Source organism: Scylla paramamosain, chromosome 40, assembly GCF_035594125.1.
Source record: "Scylla paramamosain isolate STU-SP2022 chromosome 40, ASM3559412v1, whole genome shotgun sequence".
NCBI classification, from domain to species: domain Eukaryota; kingdom Metazoa; phylum Arthropoda; class Malacostraca; order Decapoda; family Portunidae; genus Scylla; species Scylla paramamosain.
This window is the reverse complement of record NC_087190.1, coordinates 12,736,604-12,759,103: the sequence shown is the minus strand read 5'-3', so window position 1 is coordinate 12,759,103 and position 22,500 is coordinate 12,736,604. Positions and strand designations below refer to the sequence as shown.

The following is a 22,500-nucleotide window of genomic DNA, read 5'->3' as shown; positions in this document are numbered from 1 at the left end:
AACTTCCAATCTTTCAAAATGTTTAAATATTTCATTATTGGATGTTGTGTGTCATCTGTACTTCTCTCATGTTCCAAAATGTTTGCTCAAAATAAGATGCACACATTTCACTGTATTGAGTGTTGTGTATCATCTGTAAACTCTCTTGATCCAGAATGTTTCCTCAACATACACACACTTAACTTGCAAAACATTCACACTTGGACAACTTAACACACACACACACACACGCACAATTTACACATTGAGGAAACAAAACAAAAACATATAAAAATAATTTAATGAGAAAGTGATGGCATTTCAGAATCTCTGGAGCACAATGGGAGAGGCCGCATGGTGTTCCTCTCAGCACTCCACAGGCAGGTCACAGTCACTGCTGGATATTACGTAATGTCAATGAGTGGCCTGCTGTGTCCACCAGGGAAGGGCAGCACGGGAAGTATCACTGCTATCTGGCAATGCTGGAGTTCTTGCCCAATGGTTTGATTTGTCAAATTTTATTGTGCTTATAAAATGCCTCTGCCCTCACCTCCTCCTCTGCAGCTGACAGTTAGGCACATATTTGCAACACATTTTCTTAGGCCTTCACTTGTATCACATAATCACTCTCACTGTGTTAGCCTCACTTATGGATACATGTCTAACTCAAGGCTGAATAAAGAGTGAGGGCAGAGGCACTTGATGAATGAAGTACATGTTTCCCCAAGCAAGTGTAATAAAACCACTCCAAGGACTGTCTTCATCAGCTAAGGCATTGGGCAGGAACTTATGTTGCCATGTGGTGGTGATGCTTCCTCAGTTTTTCCATGATGGATGCAGCGGCAAAATAACAGGTGTGCCAGCCGGTGGCATGCAGCTCACCACCACCATGTCAGGCGGTGCTCGATGTACTTCATAAATATAAAAATAAGGTAAATGAGGTTCATATGTTGTGTTGAGAGTGAGTTTTATCTGTACATGAATCGGCAGACACCACAGTGATTCACTGCCAACTGTGCCGCTGTGAGTCATCTGGGCGACAGCAGTCCGAGCCTCACCCACCTCCTCTTCTTCCTCCGTACGGTGCGCACCACAGCCCGCAGCCTGTCACTGCCGCAGGAAGCTGCTAGCCTGGGCTGCGGCGCGGCAGGAGGGGGTGAGGGGGGTGGCTGGCTGCCCCACACAGCATCATGGGTGGCCTGCAGCAGGCGGTGCAGGATCTCCGAGTCTGTGAAGTCCTTGGTGGTGGACCAGAGGTACAGCTTCTCCAGCAGTGCCTTGGAGGAGAGGGAGTGGGCCTGGTCCAGATCCTGGGCCTCCTGCAGATCCTGGGGAGTGTTGGTGAGGCTGTGTGGCAGTCCGGTGTGTGTTTGGATGATGACAGGTGACTGAGAGGCAGCCAGGTCCTCTTCAGCCTTGATGGCCAGTGGCGCTGCAAGGGGCACGGGTGGCAGGGCCTGGGTGTGGCCTGCCTCCCTGGCCAAGTCCACCAGCAGGGCACCCACACAGGCGGTGTCCAGAGCAGCTGCCACACAGGTGCAGGTGCCAGACGCCAGCTCGGTGACGCACACGCCGCCACTGTGGAAGGTCATGCAGCAGTCGGCCTCCAGCAAGTAGTCCCCCTGCTCCAGTGCTGCCTGGGCCAGCTGCTGCCGCTCCTGCTGCGGTGAGGCACCCTGCCGTACCTGAGCCAGGGAGGACACCAGGCAAAGGTGCACACAAGGACCTCCAAAGGTGAGCAGGGGACACTCACACTCCAGGGTGAGCAGGTTGACGCGGTAGGATGTCTCCAGCAGGGTGTGGCAGGGCACGTGTGCCACCCATGGCCCCTGCCAAGTGACCAGCTGTGGCCACCCCTGCTTGATGAGTGCTGCAGCGCGTTCCACTGCCGACCCCTCCAGCAGCAGAGACACGTCCAGCAGGGTGTCGCCCGCACTGCAACAATAACACACTTCATAGACACTCACTTTGAACCACAAGACTCCTTAAAATTCTCTCTCTCTCTCTCTCTCTCTCTCTCTCTCTCTCTCTCTCTCTCTCTCTCTCTCTCTCTCTCTCTCTCTCTCTCTCTCTCTCTCTCTCTCTCTCTCTCCTTCCCTCTCCCCACCCCACCCCACCACAGACCCCACAGTATGTCCCCCCACAGTATGTTGACAAACCACAGTCACTCACCACAGCCCCTCACCTCAATATTCACTCCCTCCAAAGCTCTACAGTTACTTGGTCCCTCACATTCATAAAGCTGAATCTAATCCTGTCTTAACACCTCACCCTACTCTGTTACCCTCCTACACACACACACGCACACACACGCACACACAGTCTCACTTCTTCCTGTGGGTGACGGTTTCAGTGAGTAACTTGAGCAGGTCTGGCAGCGTCCTCCTGGTGTGCACACCTTTCAGGAACTGGTGTTGCAGCCTCAGGAAGAACCTACAGACCACAGGAGAATATTACACTGAGGAAGAAGAAATTTTATCAGCTGACACATTACAACAAAGTTAGACCAATACAAGATTATGTCAAAGAAAGGAAAGCAGAAAAATTACAATTAAAATAACAAACCATAAAAATAAAAAAAACTGAATCCATAATAAAAATAAGGAAATATAGGAATGCTCAATAACTTAGCAACTTCCCTTAATACATACAAAAAAAACAAAAACAAGGAATTCAAACCTGAATAAGAAAAAAAAATTGATTAACAAGTGACACCTCCTCGTCCTCCTAACACATACTCTAACAATTAGTAACCAATAACAACTCCACATGCAGTAAGAATGATCAACAACTGCAATAACTCCCACAACCAGTAAGAATGATCAATAACTTCAATACTACCACCTACATGCACTAAAAATCAACAACAACAACAACAACCACTGCCATCACACACAGCCTGACCTCTCCCACACAGCAGCCTGAGCCGGGCCACCACACAGAGCAGCCCGGCCAAAGTCACTCCAGCGTGTAGGGTGAGCCAGCCACTCTGTCCACAGCATGGCTCGGAAACCCTCCAGCCCCGCACGCCCCTCCAGCTGCCCCACCACCTCCACAAATGCTTCCTTCTGCGGGGAAATAAAAAAAAAAACTTATTTGTCTTTGTCTTTTCTTTTACACCTCTGAGAAAAATAAAGAAAATGTTTTGAGTATTCTTCATTTTGTCTCTTGAATACCTACATCATTTCTTGAAGTATGACCAACACACACATGCCTCAACACCCACACTACACCCTCTCACTCCCTCCACTCACCACACACCTCAAAATGTCACTCTACACCCCTCAACACTCCGACACACACCCCAGCACCCCTCACTCACCTCCCAACATTCACTTCTATACCTTCCTACACTCCTTTCACCCACACAACACCTCAGAACACACTCAACACTCTTCTACACCTAAAACACATCAAAAGCTCAATCATACACCTTCTTGAACACCTCTACTCACTTCTACACTCCTCCTACACCCCCCAGCCAGCCCCTCACCGTGTCACAGGCCCTCAGCTCCTGAAGGCACTGCAGTAACATCCTCCTCACACCTGCATTTTCCTTTCCTGCTGCCTGGGATGCCTGCAGCCACTGGTGTACCTCCTGAAGGGGGACACAGGTGAACACACACACAATTGAAGGGATAAAAATGGGAAAAGAAATATACAGTGCAAGGGAGGAAATAATTGTGTATCGATGTTAACTGCAAGGTGAAATCTATGGCCAAAAGTGTTCTTAGTAAGAGTTGAAATGATGGGAAATAATACTAAAAGGAATGAAAGAGAATAAAAGGGTAAAAGAAATTGGTTAAGTAAAAAAAAATAAAATTTATCTCAAATAAAAAAAGTTACAAAGAAAATAAAAAAAAATTGGTAAGAGTAGGGAAATAATTCGTCAGTTGTAATAAGGAAAAGAAAAATATTGAAGGACTTAGTTAAAAAATAAAATGAATAAAAATGAACAAGATAAAATAAAGGAATGAAAAAGCCACTATAAGGAAAGGAAAAAAATATTCAAGTCCTTCATAAAAAAAATATAACAAAACCACAAAAATACTGGTAAAAAAAGTCTAGTAAAAAAAAAAAAAAAGGGGGGGGGGGGCAGGATTACCTGAGCCACCTGCACCCAAGGGAGGAGGAACAGTGTGTCAGGCAGCAGTGTGGCCAGCACCTCAGCAAACACCTGTATCTCCCTGTCCAGCATCACCACTCTAAAGAGAAAGGGAGATTAATTAGTGACAGGAATCTCCCTCTCCCTCTGTGTGTGTGTGTGTGTGTGTGTGTGTGTGTGTGTGTGTGTGTGTGTGTGTGTGTGTGTGTGTGTGTGTGGGTGTGTGTGTGTGTGTGCAGCACCTGGGGGTGGCAGGGCAGTGGGTGAGCAGCTCTCGGAAGGCCAGCAGGAATGTGGCTGGCTCGTCGTCACTGGTCACAATGAAGGATGCCGGGTGAGCGTTGCCATCACTGTCACTCACTGCCACCACGTACACCGCACTGCCGTACTGCCGCAGCCCTGAGGTGGAGAGGGGAGGCATGCTGCTCAGGGTGTGTGGGGGGGGGAATTAGGGTCTACTACTGAGGGACTTAATACATGGGCAGAAATGGGGGCTAAGGGAGTGATCTTTAGTCTTTTTGTCATTATTCTTTCAAGCAAACTCTGGGTACCAACAAGCTGTGTGGCCAAAAATATATTAAGTTTATTTAGTTTATTTGTTTAGCTTATGGCGGCTCACCTGACACACAACTGACTGGTTTCTTAGACAACAGCATTTCATTTTTTTTTTTTTTTTGTGACTCTCCTGGTATCATCTCCTAATGACAGACACTGCTATACTGTTTGCTCAAAGGTGTTGTCATTTATGCACCTTTTTGTGAGCCTATAAGTGATGAATCTGTTTTCAATTATTTTTTATTCATTTATTTATTTTTTGTTCTTTGAGTGCTTTGAAAATAAAGTTTTGTTGTCCAACTATTCTTTGCTTTTGTGGTGACTTCAGAACAGATTATGGCTATCAGCAAAACACACCAGGGCATCACACCACCACACAATACCACGACCACAACCACAGCCACACACAAAACCATACAACCTCACACACACACACACACACACACACACACACCATAACAAACAAAAACGAAAAAAAATATACAGAAATGACCAATAATTTAGCAACTTCTCTTAACAAACACAAAAATAAAAACCCCCACACTACACACACCATACCCACCTTCAAAATTATTCCGTATACACATCAAGTCACCACCATACTGCACCATAGCCTCCCTCATGGCCGCGTTCTGCAGCACCACCACCAGGGGACGCGGGGAAGGACCAGCTGTGGTGCGAGACTGCTGGAAGACACACCACTCCCTAAACTCCGTCCTCAGAACCTGCACTGCATTGTCCTTCCCCAGGGTATCATATTTCCTGGGTTTTCGGCGCGGTGGGTGACCTTGGGGGGGCTTGGAGGGCCGGCGGAGGGTCAACGCCATCTGCTGTATGTCCTGGCGAGTCGGGAAATAGCGACGGTTGTGGTGGTCAGTGTATCCATGTGTCTTGTTCCACCTGGCAACCTCGGCCATCACCTCGCTGACCTTGAGTCCCGCCCCCAGCCACGTCTCGATCAGAAACCGCAGCTTGAGGTCAATGCGGCTGATTCTTGACTCCTCCCTGGCGGTCAAGATCAAGGTCAGGGGTCGGGTCATGTTAAGGGGATGCGTTCTTTGTAATCTTGGTTAGTTTATTTGTTTGTGTTGCTGTTTGGGGGGAAAAAGGAAGGGGATACTTATGTGGGTTTATTCTTAGTAAATTTTGATTGTTCACTTGTTTGTGTTGTTGCTGTGAGATAGAAAAGGAGGAAAACAGTGAAAGAGAAGGAAGAAAATAGTAAGGTGTGTTTATTCTTTTTAATATGGTAATTTATCCCTTCATGTTGTTATTGAGATCAAGTAAAGGAGTAAAATAGGAGAAAGTATAAGAAAAAAAGGGCAATACGATACAGAGCTAAAAGAAAAAAAGGAGGACAATATGACAATGCTAAACAAGAAAAAACTAAGGTGATATGACACAGCGAGAGCTAATGTCTTGGCTTTACTGAACGTCCCCTGCCCGTGCTCCCCCACCTGTTGTTAGGGTCATGGCCGGTGTGTGTGAGACGCCTCCGCACCACACAGGCTGTCACGGTGGCGCCCTCCTCAAACATGAATGATATGTATGCAGAGCACCCATTGGCTCGTGTCTTGGTGGGATCCCCGCTGGAGCTGCCTGGGGGGGGGGGGTTGGAGAGAGAGAGAGAGAGAGAGAGAGAGAGAGAGAGAGAGAGAGAGAGAGAGAGAGAGAGAGGAGAGAGAGAGAGAGAGAGAGAGAGAGAGAGAGAGAGAGAGAGAGAGAGAGAGAGAGAGAGAGAGAGAGAGAGAGAGAGAGAGAGACTGTAAAAAGTAAAACATCAAAACAATTCATACCAAGCCACAACACTATGAAGCAACATAAATCTTTCCCTTCAACACAATCAACAGAAAAAAAAAATAAATAAAAAAATAAAAAAAAAAAATAAATAAATAAAAAAAAAAAAGTCTTCCTTTGATATATGCACTGCAAAACTTCCTTAACCCTTATATTCCGGTGATTAAACTATTTTCCCATAAGCCATGACGGGTAAAAATCATAAACCTAGAAATTGTGAGAAGTCTGTTTGAATACTAATATTTTTCTTCTCTGTGTTATTCTGAATACAATGATGTACTTTGTAGCTCCATGTGATCTCTGAAAAGGTTAGTTATGGCTTATCAAGGATCTCGCTGTGTGATCCGTCAACCAGAAACAGCCTGGAGAAGACACACACACACACACACACACACAATAATAGGGCTGTCCGTGTCCTTGGCTCTTATCAGGTCCCTTGGCTCTTATCAGGGTGCTTTCCACATGGCAGGCCGCTGGGGTTGCCAAGTGTCGCCCTCAGAATGGGAGAATAGCTTAGTTACCGCTAAATATACAGAGCTAGTGGCAACACTACGGGTGGAAACAGATGCCAGACACTTCCACGCGCCATCTGACTCGAGAAACCGCGCTTGGAGCTCAAAATTCAGGCACGAAAATTCTTGATTACGGGAATGATCGCCGTCGCTACGGACGCACTCATGCAATCGTTCATATATGATCACCGGAATGAAAGGGTAAAAAAAAAATAAATAAATAAAATAAATAAATAAATAAATAAATAAATAAATAAATAAATAAATAAAATAAATAAGTAAACTGAATAAATAAATAAATAAATAAATAAATAGACAATAAAACCAAAGCTTATCTACCTTTACAATGACAAATAAAAAAATGAACAAGAAACAAAGCCAAAAGCAACCTACCTTTACAATGATTACTTCTCTCACACTCATAGATGGTCTGCTTGGCGAATGTCTTGGCTTTACTGAATGTCCCCTGCCCCTGCTCGTACACCCTGCTGAGGTACCCCTGCACGAACCCCCTCCGACACCCCTCCACCGCAACCACCTCCACCGTCACCCCTTCCTTCACCATCCGACTCTTGCTCCTGCTCTCCGCCTCCTGCCGCAGCCGTGTCAGGAATGCATCAGCCAGCGTCATGTAGCAGATGGAATGGGGTCGCTGCCAGGCCATGGTGTCTGGGTGGGGTGGTCCGGAATGGTTTGCTTGTCACTGTTGTTATTTCTGTAGAAAGTACAGTAAAATCCCTCTCATCCAGCATTCAAGTATCCAGCACATTTTTCCCCGAGCCTTAAAATCAATAAAAAATCAATGTGTACTCATAAAATCGATTAAAATTCCCGCGCGAGGCATACTTTGTCCCCCCCTCGCCACCAGAGCGCACTGCTTCGCGCCACCCGCGGCCCACTGCACTGTGTTTACTCAGTGACTCAGTCCCGCGTGTGCACTGTTTATCGCCTGACGCCTTCATCATGCCTAAAGTTGTAGAAAAGAGGAAGCGTGTTGTGCTTACACTTAAGCAGCTGATCAGATCAGCTGATCTTTGTTATGGTAAGATGCATGAGTGTAGGGTGGTGATTGTGGACATAATTTCACTTCTATTCAAGTATCCGGCAATATTCAAGTATCTGGCATGTTGGCGGTCCCGTTGATGCTGGATAAGAGGGATTTTACTGTATAGTTTAATTACTGTTTCTTAGTAAATATAATAAAAATAAAATACATTATTAAGAATAGAATTTCTCACTCTCTCTCTCTCTCTCTCTCTCTTCTATAACACACACACACACAAAAAAAAATAAGAAACAAATACAAAATTAGTAAATATGTATACCAGAGAATATACAAAATTAATGAATAAATAAATAAAACAGCCTAATATATATATATATATATATATATATATATATATATATATATATATATATATATATATATATATATATATATATATATATATATATATATATATATATATATATATATAAAGAAAATGTATTCTCTCAAATCTAGACCGACCACTTAACACCTAACTAAACACTTTATTTATTTATTTATTTTTTTTTTCAAGCTAAGCGACAACTTCAAATAACTAACTATTGTGATTCCTATAACTGTTAAACCCACCCTGGCCCGCACACCTCAGGCAGCCGGCCAGGACTGACTCTCAAGCACACAGATGGGGAGGCTGTCATGTGGGGATGTGTCAGTTCATTAAACTTTTACCTTTTTTTTTTTGCATTAATAAATTGATATGTATTGCATATTCTACAACCTTAATTCTATCTGACATGTAAATATTAACCTCCATATTATCCGGGAAGAGGAAAAAGGAAAGAAGAGAAGTAAAGATGAAGACAATGTTAGGTGAGGTGAGGCGAGGTTGGGTCAGGTTAGGTTGGGTAAGGTGAACACTCAAGTTGAACAGATAATAAAGTAATCAGTAAGGTCAGTAAATATAGCTGCTTGTTTTCAGTTTCTTCAAACAAGACTTGTGGTGTTCTACAGTTCAAGTCTGACTGAACATTTTGCTTCGCCTGCCAGCAATCCGCCACCTCAAGACACACCGGCACCTACCTTGGGTTTGGTACTCCTACAAATGGACGTACAGGTAACATTGGCTCGTGTTGTACCTTACATAGAGTTTCGCCAGGCCCGATGTCATGCCGAGCCCACACCTCCAACACTAAAATAAACCAGCAAATAAAATCTCACGCTTATTTTCTACTGATGCTGAGACAAGCACAACTAGATGGTACAAATTTCCCCTCCTATTACCTGACACCACTTCAACTCCACCACCACTACTGCTGCTCCACTCCTCCCCTCACTCCAGCAGGTGATGCTGACTATTTACACACAATAACAGCTGAAAACCTTCTCATCTCTCTAACCCTTGGCGAGTGTTGTTGTTGCTCTCACACATGACGGGGCGCCGGCCAGTCTTCACCCAGGGACAGTTAACTTGATTTTTGAGATTTTACTAATATTTATCGTTATTTATGGTAAATTTTAAAGTTTATTTTAATTATGTTAATTTTTGCAATGTTTTTCTTTCGTTACCTTCGTCATTTCTCCTCAATTATTACTCCTCCAATTCTTATTATTACATTATATTCGAAAACTTAGAAACATGTACCCCTCTTGCAATTTTTTTTTTTTTTTGTATTTTTCGTTTTTTTTTTTTTTTTTTTTTTTTGTATTTCTCGAAGTAGTTTAATCTTACTGATTTTTGCACCTCCTTCTTTATCTCTTCCATTTCTCCTAACGTCCTCCTTGTACTGCTACCAACAGTATATATTCTATTTGGGAAACTCAAACCTACACCTCTCTTACAAGGTGCAGCCACGTCAGGGCCTGCTGGGTTCATCTCTACAATTGTAACTGTAACATCCCGCAAGAGGGCTGTACTAGAATACAGAGGCTATAGAGAGGGAGAATAGGGAGAATTTGGGTAGTGAGGGCAGAACAGGTGGTGGTGTGAACCTAGGAGAAACTCACTCACTCACACACACACACACACACACACACACACACACACACACATACACACACAGAAACAACAAGCAAGCAGACAGGCAAGCAGGCATGAGCAGTAACAGGCCAGGTAGTGAGCTGTGGCAGGCTTGCTCACCACCCCACACACCCCTGCTCCCCCACACAACACTCCCCATACATGCATACACTCATTACACACACTTATCCAGCAACTACCACATACCTATGCACAATTCAGCTAAGTAGAGTGCTTGTTGCACCTGAAAAACACGATAAATTACGCTAAATATTGATAAGGAAAGACTGGGAGGAGGAGGATGTCGGTCTGATGACGCCCCACCGACTGATGACGTCACACGGTCCGTTATATACGTACTTAATTTCATTTTCAAAATCGCATTTTGAAATATTGCACCCAGACTGGATTGCTTTACATATTTTAATTTGACATAAACTTTAACTAATATCTGGAATATCAAAACATTTCAAGCCTCAGCAATAAAAGAGAAATTTCAAACGAAAGATATAAAAAAATGTTGGAACTTTGAAATGCTTAAAAACAATAATAAAGCCACAAACCTAACTTAAAACGAAGCCAAACCACTTCAAAAAATCTGAACTATTTTTACAAACAATTTAAAGTGAGCTATAAGCTCAAATAAACAAATTTAATATTAATAAAATGGTGAAAAACAGACTTTTAACGGGGCTGCAGATCACTTTAAAGGCCGCATATTTACTTGAACAGCAATTTAAAACACTTTAAAATTCATGCCCGATTTTTTGAAGCAATAAAAACTCAATAATAAGCTTAAATAAAGAAAAGTACTTGACAGGGTATGAAAAAATGCACCAGGAAACGATCCTTATGAAAGTATAAAATGCCTGTAAAATCAACATATTTCATTATAAACAATTGAGAAAAACACTTTAAAAATAACGAAACATTTTTAGAAACCATAAAAAGTTACTTAGAAGCCGAAATAATGAAGTAAGGAAAAATATAAAATAATCTGAATATCGACAGGATCCAACAGGCATATCCATCATGGCGGCGGTCCCGGTAGAGAGAACAACTGTCACTGCTTTACTTAATTAAGCCTTCATCACACCAAAACCAGACAATAGCGGTTATGTCTGACCAGCGGATATGAAAGCATAGCTATGTAGCTCCACTTAGCGACAGGTTTGGCTTATAATAAGTGAGAGATGTAGCAAATAATGGCGGATATATAAGGAAAGCCAGCCTTCACTTCAGCTGATAAGATGAATTTTGGCAGTTTTTGATTTTCTGTTGTGGTTAATTCATGGGTATTTTGTCCTGGAGGTTAGGAACGTTAGCAGGACCGTGGAATATTGAGTCATATCTGCAAATGTATTCCTAACGAGGAGAAAATATGTGAAATATGAGCCTTCAAAAATATAAATAAATAATGTTTGACGAAAATTTCGGAAAACACGGACACTAACGTAACCTTAGCCTGCTATTTCGTTGTTGTGTGTGACAAGGAGCTATCATAAAGAACAACACTATCAAAGTTACCGTCTATTACACGATGGCTTCTGAAGAAAAGAAAATGAGCGAAGTCCGCCAGGTGGACAAGTGGTGGGTGGGTCACTCACCAGTATTAGAAGCCTTCCTGGCCCTCATCAGCAGATCCAGGCACTCCCAGGCACCTCCCAGCGGCCACTAGGCCTGCACCAGCACACACAGGCACCCATAGCACGCGTCACTGTTTTGTTAAGATAAAATCCAGGTTAAATAAGGCAGCTGCACACACCGCCTTTCAGTCACAACAATTCCCTGTCTGACGTCTGCTCGCCCAGTCAGCGAGTCGCCCTCCTCTGCCTGCGCGCACTACGTATATAAAAATTCTCAAGTTAAATTTTCCGCTTCCAGCAATATACACCAACGTCTCTCATATTATACTATTCTAATAAAAAATAAAATAAGTTAAATACAATGACGCATGAACATGCAAAACTAAATTATAAGCCATTATAATTGTAATTGTCAAAATATCCACATCTCTAATTTAAGCGCCAAATTTGAAATGGTCCTGGTGGTGTTTACACTACAATCCTTCATCTCTTGTATGAACTTGTGTGAAGTTATTGAAAACCCTGTATAATTTCAAGCTTCTCATTATTATCATATGTTTAGTTGTCTTGGACAGAATCATGTAGACTCATATGTCATATTGAAACATCTAAACAACCTGGTCTCCCACTGGTTAATGTACGCTCTGCACCGCGCTGTGTATGTTGTCACTGGCCCTTTCATTTATTATTGTTATTCTTTTCTTCATAATTTGTTCTGTATTACATTTTATTATGCATTTATGTCATTATTTATTCGTCCCTATTTTATTCATTTTTCCCTCATACTTTGTTCTGTATTATATTTCATTTGGTATCTCTCTCTCTCTCTCTCTCTCTCTCTCTCTCTCTCTCTCTCTCTCTCTCTCCCTCTCTCACACACACACACACACACACACAGCTTTAATAGATATCTAACTCCCGGGAAGCACAATTTCTGTACATTTTCTGAGCCTATTGAAACTGAGTAGCATGTGGTAATAGTTCAGAATCTCCTGAGATCCATAAGAATCTCAGTAGATCTCCAGATGTTTCTGTAGATTTGGCAACACTTCCATGATAGTGACTGTTATCAGGTATTGCGATAATGGGAAGAACAAAATAAGAGTCAAGAATTAGCCAAAGGTGCCATAACATCAGGAGACACGAATAAAACCGTATTATTACATATTTAGGTTAAAGGAAATAAATGTATTGACGAAATAATATCAATCCTTTATTGCTTGTTTGGTGACAGAAGACGAGGCCTGTGACCCACAAGACCAATCAGGACAATATGGGACAATTTTCCACAGTAGAAGCAAGACCATATCTACACTTTTTTTTTTTTTTTTCAGTAGCGTCACTATAGACCACAGCTGACTCAATCTTACTCTTGATCTTGGGGTGTTTTTTTTTTTGTATGTTTATTGTTGTAGTTTTTTTTTTTTTTTTTTGTTGTTGTTTCTTTTTTTATTTTCTTCTTTCAATCATTTTTCTATTCATTGTCTTCGTTTTCTTTTTTTCTTTTCCTTTTCTTCCTTGTCTCGTTTCTTTCTTCTTCCTTTTCGTCTTCCTTGTTTTTCGTTTTCCTTTTTCTCGTTCTTTTTCCTCCTTGATTTTTTTCTTTTCTTTTACGAGAGAGAGAGAGAGAGAGAGAGAGAGAGAGAGAGAGAGAGAGAGAGAGAGAGAGAGAGAGAGAGAGAGAGAGAGACGACAACCAACAAACACACAAACAAGAAAAAAAATAAAACAAAACTCAAAACTCAAATAAAACGTGATTTACAAAGTTTAAATAAATATTCCGGCATTATTTAGCAGACATTAACTATTGCAACACAGTTATTAGAGTCACTGGTGTTATTGTTACCCCGAGCATTGTCTTACTGAGCAGAACAGCGCGTATGCAAGTAACAGAGAGGAAAAGTGAGGCTGGGTTGTGTCAGAGAGAGAGAGAGAGAGAGAGAGAGAGAGAGAGAGAGAGAGAGAGAGAAAGAGAGAGAGAGAGAGAGAGAGAGAGAGAGAGAGAGAGAGAGGAGAGAGAGAGAGAGAGAGAGAGAGAGGAGAGAGAGAGAGAGAGAGAACATGTAGCATCATCATCATTACAGGGAAGACTGAAGCATGAAAAAAAGAAAAAAAAGAAAAGAAAAAAAGAAAGAAAAAAAAAGAGAGGGAAAGACTCTGATATTTCCTGTTATTCCAAACTCATGACTTGCTTAAGATCAAGATTTGCTTTCACTTCATGGGCTGTTTACTTTCTATTTTATTCACTTATTTATTTATTTATCTATTTATTCACCTATCTATTCACTCGACACAGCATTCCTGCCAGCCACCCTTCCTTCAGTATCTCTCAAATATATCTTAACGTATTTGAAATGTCCTTTACTCAATATATTAACTGCAATTTTTTTTTGTCTAATCTGTTTTTTTCTCTAAGTTTGTCTGTGTGTCTGTCTGCCTGTCTCTTTGTCTCTCTGTCTCTCTGTCTGTTTGTCTGCCTGCCTGACTGCCTCTCTATAAATCTTTGTTGTCTTTCTATCTTTCTCCCTGTCTGCTTCTGTTCGTCTTTGTCTCTGTCTTTTAATCTCTCTCTTTATCTGTCTGCCTGTCCGGTTCTCTCTCTCTCTCTCTCTCTCTCTCTCTCTCTCTCCCTCTCTCTCTCTCTCTCTCTCTCCTTTCACCAGTAATGGCTGTCACTCACATCTCAAAAAAAAAAAAAAGCAATACAATTCAACTTTCAAATCATTCTTCGAAGCAGTTCCGATCTATTTGAACTTTCCTCTCACTCTTAATTGTTTCCCTTCCCTCCTTTCCACTTCTCACGGTGCTGGGAAAGGAAGGAAAGAAAGAAAAGAAAAGTGAAGTCATTTAGCACCATCATTACAAGGCAGCTCGGTTCGGTTCACTAATTAGAATGAGTGAACCGTCTCGTATTTGGAGATTCGTAACACTTCTGTCTTTCCGTCAGTTTTTAGTTCGGATGGTTCAAATGTTTCTTTTTTTTTTTAGTTTTCTTCGTAAATATGCAGAACATGGCTTTTTTTTTTTTTTTTTTAGTAATCCGTAAAAGACTTACATACCAAGACAGTACACTTATTGTAGTGTACATCTGTAAAAGTTTGATACGGCGGCCTCTTATAGTTAAGTCACAAATCTGCGGTGAAATCAGAAGTGCCTCCCAGAGCCAAGCCCACAAACTGTACACACAGCGCGGCTCCCTTCACACGCTGAGCCTGGAACACTTCCTGTGCACCCCAGGAAGCACCTCATATGTGGGTGAAGTATAGAAAAAGTAGTTTTTTTTGTCCTTACATAAGCTGAGCTTGTTCGTTGTACTGAAAGTATTGAATGATAAGCATTTTATTATGAACATTTTCTTATGAGGCACGTTTTATATATGATATATATAAAGGTCACTACGAGAGTATTATTCCGCGCTGCCCTGTCAGGGAGTGTCACGGCGCCACGCCAGTGTGAGTCCTGCCGTCATTATGGAAGCTTTGGAGGACTGGGATCTGTGTTTGCTGCTGTGCCTTTGAAAATGGCAGCGTTCATCTTGACAACTTTGAAGTTTGGCAGCGTTTCCTCTCTTGGTGAGTGTTGATGCATCTTATTTCTCAGTGTATAACAGTTTCAGACGCCGCCCGTGAGGAGTGGCGCGTGACTGCCGCGGAGCACACTGGTCAGGTTAGGTAATGTTAGGTTAGGTTAGGTTAGGGAATTCCAGGTTAGGTTAGTGTCCTTATGGAGGGTTCCATGAAGGGATTCGCCCCAGCGGTTAGGTTAGGTTAGGTTGGGTTGGGATGGGTTAGGTTTGGTTAGGTAAAGATAGGTTAGGTTAGGTTAGGTTAGGTTAGGTTAGGTTAGGTTAGGTAAAGATAGGTTAGGTTAGGTTAGGTTAGGTTAGGTAAAGATAGGTTAGGCTAGAAATTTCCTCACTTGTCAAAACATGGCGTCTCACCCTTAGACTTTTCATGAATGTCCACATTTACTTAAATTTTCATCAAATGTGATATGTTTTATCCTTAGATTTTTTCCCGGATCGGCATATCTCGTCTATTTAGGCCTCCCGCACCCAAAACACTGCCTTCCCGCCAGGCGACCAAGCATGCTGAGGCTGAGGCTGGGAAGGAAGATACACATGAGAGAGATGAAAGCCGTGTTCTGCATTTTTACTGTTTTCTTGTCTCCGTTGTTTCTGACAGGGTCTAATAGTGATTTTAAGATCGTTTTCGTGATTCTACGGTAGTTTAACAGGCTCTTGTGAAAGTGATTTGGGTTTTCAAGTGTTTTTTTGTGATTCTACATAGTGACAACTTCACAAAATTCTGCACTTTCAATTATACGCTCTCTCTCTCTCTCTCTCTCTCTCTCTCTCTCTCTCTCTCTCTCTCTCTCTCTCTCTCTAATGGAAGTCACTGGGGTTTTCAAGGGTGTTTTCAGCTGAATTCAAATGCTGCAGTAGTCACGTGGATTTGGTGGAGGTCACGTTTTATCACACCACACCCTGTCACCCTATCCTTGTGGTGCTGCAAGGGTGTACTGCCTGTGGTGATGCTACTACTGTCACCTTCCTCCCGTGGTGTAAGCTTTGCCGAGGACTGACTGTGTGTGTGTGTGTGTGTGTCGGTCAGTCCTGCCCCCTCCTCCCTCACTCAGCCGTCTGTGATTGGAGACCCCGAATGCATGAGTCGGACAAACTGACACACGCAACCAGTCCATTGTTGAAGGATGACCGTAGCAGTAAAATAATAGTGTAGTTAGGAAGTTTTTCTCAGTGGTTATGCAGAATTCTTGTCAAACTGCAACCCCAATCACAACCTCCCCCTCCTTTGCAAACCACCATAACGGCAAGTAGAGCTTTATAAGTAAACATCTGAGAAGAAAGGGCGAAGGATCGAACAATACGAATATAAAGAGAGAGAATAATAACGAATATGAAAGATAAATAAATAAAAAAAATATAATAATAATTCCTTTCTTTTCCTCCAGTAACCTCGCTGACTTCATGCAACGAGAAAATTTGAGTGATTTCAACTTTTTGGTTTTATTTTTTTACAGTGTCAATTTTCTGAGGTGACAGAGAGAAAGAGAGAGAGAGAGAGAGAGAGAGAGAGAGAGAGAGAGAGAGAGAGAGAGAGAGAGAGAGAGAGAGAGAGAGAGTGTGTATTGGATGTTGAAAAGTTTATGAAAGAAGGAAAACTAGAAAGGGAGAGTGAATAAAGTGAAAGAAAGAGGGAAAGAAAGAAAAAAGGAAAAAAAGAAAAATAGAGGTGTAGGAAAAATAAAGAAAGAAAGAGAAGAGAAAAAGAGAAAATTGAAAAACGAGAAAATAAAGTGAAAGACGGAAAAAAAAGAAAGGATGGAGAGAGAAAAGCGAAGGAAAGAATAACAGCAAATAAAGAAGGAAAAAGAAAGAAAGAAAGGAAGGAAGGAAGAAGGAAATAAAGAGATAAGAAAATAAAAAACACAGAAATGATAAAACACACACACACACACACACACACAGAGAGAGAGAGAGAGAGAGAGAGAGAGAGAGAGAGAGAGAGAGAGAGAGAGAGAGAGAGAGAGAGAGTTGAAGAAACCAATTGAGCTCGAGAAGAGAATGAATCAGCAATACAAACTGATTCTTTTTCTCTTTCTCTCTCTCTCTTTTCTTTTTTTCTTTTTATCTCTTTTTTTCCTTCTTGCGTTCACTACCGAATTACTTTTCCTGTTGGTGACTTTGCGTTATTATTATTATTATTATTATTATTATTATTATTATTATTATTATTATTATTATTATTATTATTATTATTACTATTTCATACGAGACCGTCAGTTCAATTATACTCTATACATTATTATCATTTATTATTATTATTAAGTTCAGGTCAATTATTTTCAGCCCTCAAGCTAAAGATAAATAAATAAATAAATGAAATAAATGAATAAATAAATCATCAGCATATTTATTTTAGTTTTCCCTCAAATATTCGTTTTTTTTTTCGTGTTCGTTTTCTTTTCTTTCAGTTTTAATTAATCTTCCTTTCACTTTCACCACAAACTTTTCCAAACGAGCAGAGAGAGAGAGAGAGAGAGAGAGAGAGAGAGAGAGAGAGAGAGAGAGAGAGAGAATCATGCAAATCCGTGACCAATCTCCGTTTTCTCTCGCTATTCAGGTAAGTAAAAATTAAATGTCCACTTGATAATCTCTCTCTCTCTCTCTCTCTCTCTCTCTCTCTCTCTCTCTCTCTCTCTCTCTCTGACTTACGTGTAATGAGACAGGTAAAAGTTGTATTACCTGTAGAGAGAGAGAGAGAGAGAGAGAGAGAGAGAGAGAGAGAGAGAGAGAGAGAGAGAGAGAGAGAGAGAGAGAGAGAGAGAGAGGCCTTGCAGAGTAGAACACCTTGAAAGCAAGCACACGAATAATGGTAATAATAATAGTAATAATAATGATAATAATGATAATAATAATAATAATAATAATAATAATAATAATAATACGTAATAATACTCGTAATAATAATAATAATAATAATAATAATAATAATAGTATGTGAATAGTAATGTAAAAAAAATTATATCTTTTATTTTTATTGTTGTTTGTAGTGGTGACAGTAGTGATGATAATGGTGATGACAATGATAATAATGATAATAGTGATGATAATAGTAATGATAACGGTGATGATGATGATGATGATGATGATGATGATGATGATGATGATGATATATAGTGATGACAATAATAATGATAATAATAATAATGATGACTACAATAATAATGATGACAATAATAATAATAATAATAATAATAATGATAGTGATGATGATGACGATGATGATGGCGAGTTTCCCACATGCCATCCTCGTCCTTGTAGTGGTGATGGTGGTTGGGGGGGGAAGAGGGGGCGACCTTCAGAACCCCTACCCCCAGGACACAGGAGGAGGAGGAGGAGGAGGAGGAGGAGGAGGAGGAGGAGGAGGAAAGAGATGTGCCGCTTCTTCCTGAAGGCTGAATGCAAGGCTGCGAAAGGAGGAGGAGGAGGAGGAGGAGGAGGAGGAGAATGTGATGGTGGTGATGGGAGAGGGATGGGAGAGAGAGAGAGAGAGAGAGAGAGAGAGAGAGAGAGAGAGAGAGAGAGAGAGAGAGAGAGAGAGAGAGAGAGAGAGAGAGAGAGAGAGAGAGAGAGAGAGAGAGAGAGAGAGAGAGAGAGAGAAGGGGAGACAGGGTGGCCTTGGAAACTGGTTTAGAAGTACTGGAACTGATGGTGGTGGTTGTGGTGGTGGTGGTGGTGGTGGTGATGGTGGTGGTAGTAATTTGGATCATCAAGTTTTTTTTGTCATATTTTTCCTTCTTGTTCTTAAACGTTTCTTTTTCTTATGTTTACCACTAATAGGCTCTGGTGCAAGTGGCTGGGTGTTTTTCCAATCGTGTTTTTTGGTGGTTCCTGTGATAGTTTATAAGGTTCTAAAGTTTTAAAAAGGCTGTAATGGGAATCCTTTACGTTTTTCAAGAGTGTTTTCATAGGTAGTTATAGTTTGGTAACCATTCTGCACTTTTAACTGGTTCTAGTGCAAGTGGCTTGGGTTTTCAAGGGTATTTTTTGGGTTCTTGTGACAGTTAATATAGATTCTGCAGTTTTAACAGGTTGTAGTGGGAGTTGTTCAGGTCTTCAAGGGTGTGTTCATGATTCATCAAAGTTTGGTAACCATTCTGCACTTTTAACTGGTTCTAGTGCAAGTGGCTCGGTTTTTCAAGGGTATTTTTGGGTTCCTGTGACACTCAATATGGATTCTGCAGTTTGAACAGGTCCTACTGGGAGTTATTCAGGTTTTCAAGGGTGAATTGGAAAGTTGCATGTGCTTTCAAGGGTGTTTTCGTGCTTCTTGATATGGTTTCGAAAGGATTCTGCACTTTACCAGGCTCTGCTAGAAGTTAATGAGGTTTCCAACGTGGGTTTTCATGGTTCTAGTGACACATGAACAATTTATCTACAGTTTCAACAGCCTCTAGTGGAAGTTATCTAAGTTTCCAAGGGAGTTTTCAAGATTCCAGTGACAGTTTCAATGGATTCTACACGTTCAGCAGGTTCCATTGTGGGTTATTGGGGTTATCTTGATTCCAGTGATAGTTAAACGAGTATTCTTTGCCTTGAATGGAGGAAAAACTCAGGAGAAGCTGGCTTACCATCTGTGTGGCCTTTGAAAATAATCGTGGCGAGAACAAAACATTTTAAAACACTGAAGTTATGATAGTAATATTTTTCTTTATTCTGTTTAATCTAATCTTTCTACTTTCAAAACTCCACTTCACTCCACCTTTTGCCATTCACGAGTGGAGTAATATTCACGTTTTTTATATATTTATTTATTTATTTTTTACTTAAATCTCTGTTTCTCTGTCTGTCTGTCTGTTGACTCTCTCTCTCTCTCGCTCTCTCTCTCTCTTATTACTCGTATTTCAATTTTTCTATCACTTTTATCTATTTACATATAAGATTAACCCTAGCTAACCACCACCACCACCACCACGACCACCACCACCACCACCACCACCCACAATTCCTCCTAAGAGTGGTCAAAACAGATTATCTTCAAATTATGCTTCCGTCTCGTGCGTCATGCTAACACCTCACTCGGGGTTACTGAAGACCTTCCCCTTGGCGGCTCAGTGCATGAAGGCTGCCCCGTTAAGGTGTGTGAGTGACCTTGATGGCTGGTACATTATTAGAGAACAGGTGAGAGGAAGGGAGGTATGGAGGGAGGGAAAATGAGGGAGGGACAATAAAAAGGGAAGGAAGAGAGGTATGAAGAGGATGTCTGCAATAAAAAAAGGAAGTAAGAAGGAAGGAAAGTTTTAGAGGGATAGATAGATAGATAGATAGATAGATAGATAGATAGGTAGATAGATAGATGGGTAGATAGATAGATACGGGAATATTATGAGAGTTAAACGTAAATAAAAGAGAAAGAAAGAAAGAAAGAAAGAAATAGGGAGGGAGGGAAAGAAAGAAAAAGAATAAATAAAGCAAATATGAAGTAGCTGCAGAAAGAAGAAAAGAAAAGAAAGAAAGAAAGAAAGAAAATAAATAAATGAATAAATAAAAGAAAGAAAGAAAAAAGAAAAAGAATAAAATACAAATATATAACAGTTATTTCTTTCATGGCTAGTTTTATGCAATGGTTCTCCTCGTAACTTGAATATAAACACGTTCTATTGCACCTTCCTTTGTGTTCTTACGCTTGTATTTATGTACTTCATTTGCATGTAGTGTTGAGTGTGTGCGTGTGTGTGTTTTGCCTCCTGGTGACTGATTTGTGACCCCGTAAAGTTGCCTGAATGTTAGCCGCCGTAGTAGTGTAGAATGGTTCTCTTCGGAGTCTTCATGTTTACTTTAATTTGGTGGCTGTGTTTTCTTCTTAGTGACTGAATTGTGATCCCGTAAAGATGCATGAATATCACAGTAATTGTTGATCTAAGTTGTCAGCTGAAATTTATGCGGTAATTTTTCGTATTTTTTTAGATAAATAGATAAATAAATACGTGAATAACATTAAATAAATAAAAAAAAAAGCTTCATGAATTTGATTTTATACCTGTGATAGTAGTAGTAGTAGTAATAGTAGTAGTAGTAGTAGTAGTAGTAGTAGTAGTAGTAGTAGCGAATAGTGAACTATGGCTTTTAATGTTTATAGGAAAAAAAATGAATAAATAAATAAAAAAATAGAATAACTAAATAAAAACAGATTCTCACTTGATTTGCATCTATGATAATAATAACAATAATAATAACAACAACAACAACAACAACAATAAAAATAATAATAATAATAATAATAATAATAATAATAATAATAATAATAATAATAATAATAATAATAATAATAGTAATAATAGCAGTAGCAATCATGAACTATTAACAATGACCTACTAACTACTAATGATGCTACTACAAAAAAAAAGAAAAAGAAAAAAAAGAAAAAAAGAAAAAATATACCTAATTTATACATATACATGTGTTAATTAATAAGGTCAGGAGTCAAAACACACACACACACACACACACACACACACACACACACACACACACACACACACACACACACACACACAGTTCATTCAGAGACGCGGAGGTGAGCGCTGTGGCAAGGACTGGGCGTTGCAAAGGTACGTACCCTCATGTCTCACTTTTTATGGTACGTATTTGCAAGGTACAAGTCACTACCTTCCCCGTATGTGCCTCGGATCTTCCCTTAAAAGCCTTATGCTCTTTATTTTCCCGTTTTCTTTTTTGCAAGTCACTACAGAGAGAGAGGGAGAGAGGGAGACGTAGAGAGGTAGATGCACTGGAGAGGGAGGAGGTGAGAGGGGAGAGAGAGAGAGAGGGAGAGATAGGGAGATAGATGCAAGGAAGAGCGAGGAGAGAGACAGGGAGAGACAGAGAGAAAAGAGAGAGAAGCTATGAAAGGAAAGACTTAAGAGAGAGAGAAAGGAAAAAAAGTGAGGCAAAAACCGGAGATGAGGGAAGGGCAGGAAAAAAAAAAGACAGAAAAAAAGAAAAAAGAAAAAAAAAGAGAGAGAATAGAATGATTTTGATTGGCTCACCGGGGAGATAGTGGGCGGGGCGGGGCGCTGGACGGCTGGGGTGGGGCTAGTGGCGGTTCCCTGGGCTACCCCACACACACACACACACATACACACACACGCACACACGGGGGACTTGCCAGCCTCAGCAGTGTAGCGAAGCGGGGCGGCCAAGGCAGACAGGAGGAGCGAGACTAAGAAGGCTGAGAGAAGCCTGGACACTTGAATATCTGAATGCTTATCTTCACACCACGACCGCCAGCACCAACACGACGACCTCAGGCTCTTAGTGGCGTTCCTAAGGCGTGTGGCTAGAACCGTCTCTGTTTACAAGGGGACCACAAGTTCTTAGTGGCGTTCCTAAGGCGTGTGGCTAGAACTGTCTCTGTTTACAAGGGGACCACAAGTTC

The 22,500-nt window shown here is 41.1% G+C and overlaps 2 protein-coding genes across 20 annotated transcripts in view; one reads left to right on the top strand and one right to left on the bottom strand.

Annotated features, from left to right (window-relative positions):
* Positions 1-266: 266 nt before the first annotated feature.
* LOC135092467 (uncharacterized) lies at positions 267-11,775 on the bottom strand. Of its 19 annotated transcripts, none has more exons than XM_063990993.1 (12): positions 11,561-11,774; positions 9,017-9,125; positions 7,795-7,915; positions 7,342-7,663; positions 6,097-6,238; positions 5,202-5,644; positions 4,327-4,483; positions 4,085-4,184; positions 3,473-3,577; positions 2,884-3,047; positions 2,308-2,412; positions 267-1,914 (listed from the first exon to the last, which is right to left on the bottom strand). In XM_063990993.1, exons 4-12 carry the CDS (start codon positions 7,610-7,612, stop codon positions 1,008-1,010), a joined length of 2,394 nt encoding a protein of 797 aa, XP_063847063.1. In that variant the 5' UTR covers positions 7,613-7,663; positions 7,795-7,915; positions 9,017-9,125; positions 11,561-11,774; the 3' UTR covers positions 267-1,007. The 19 variants fall into 19 exon arrangements, with proteins under 19 accessions (XP_063847063.1, XP_063847057.1, XP_063847064.1 ...); XM_063990987.1 differs by lacking the exon at positions 11,561-11,774 and adding an exon at positions 9,218-9,394; XM_063990994.1 differs by lacking the exon at positions 11,561-11,774 and adding an exon at positions 9,334-9,376.
* A 10,390-nt stretch (positions 11,776-22,165) lies between these two features.
* The window catches only part of LOC135092466 (uncharacterized PE-PGRS family protein PE_PGRS54-like), a 28,972-nt gene continuing 28,637 nt past the window's right edge, over positions 22,166-22,500 (top strand). Inside the window, exon 1 of the mRNA XM_063990984.1 lies at positions 22,166-22,500. This exon is cut by the window's right edge and continues 949 nt beyond it. The gene's annotated coding sequence lies outside the window, so the exon portion shown is untranslated.

What these genes read in the sequence shown, in the direction of transcription:
- LOC135092467 (XM_063990985.1), bottom strand. Translation starts at nt 11,588, where the DNA reads ATGAGGGCCAGGAAGGCTTCTAATACTG. An exon ending in CAGGAAGGCTTCTAATACTG is followed by an intron (nt 7,618 to 11,560) that starts GTGAGTGACCCA and finishes CACCCCACCCAG; the next exon opens with ACACCATGGCCTGGCAGCGA. An exon ending in GAGAAGTAATCATTGTAAAG is followed by an intron (nt 6,239 to 7,341) that starts GTAGGTTGCTTT and finishes CCCCCCCCCCAG; the next exon opens with GCAGCTCCAGCGGGGATCCC.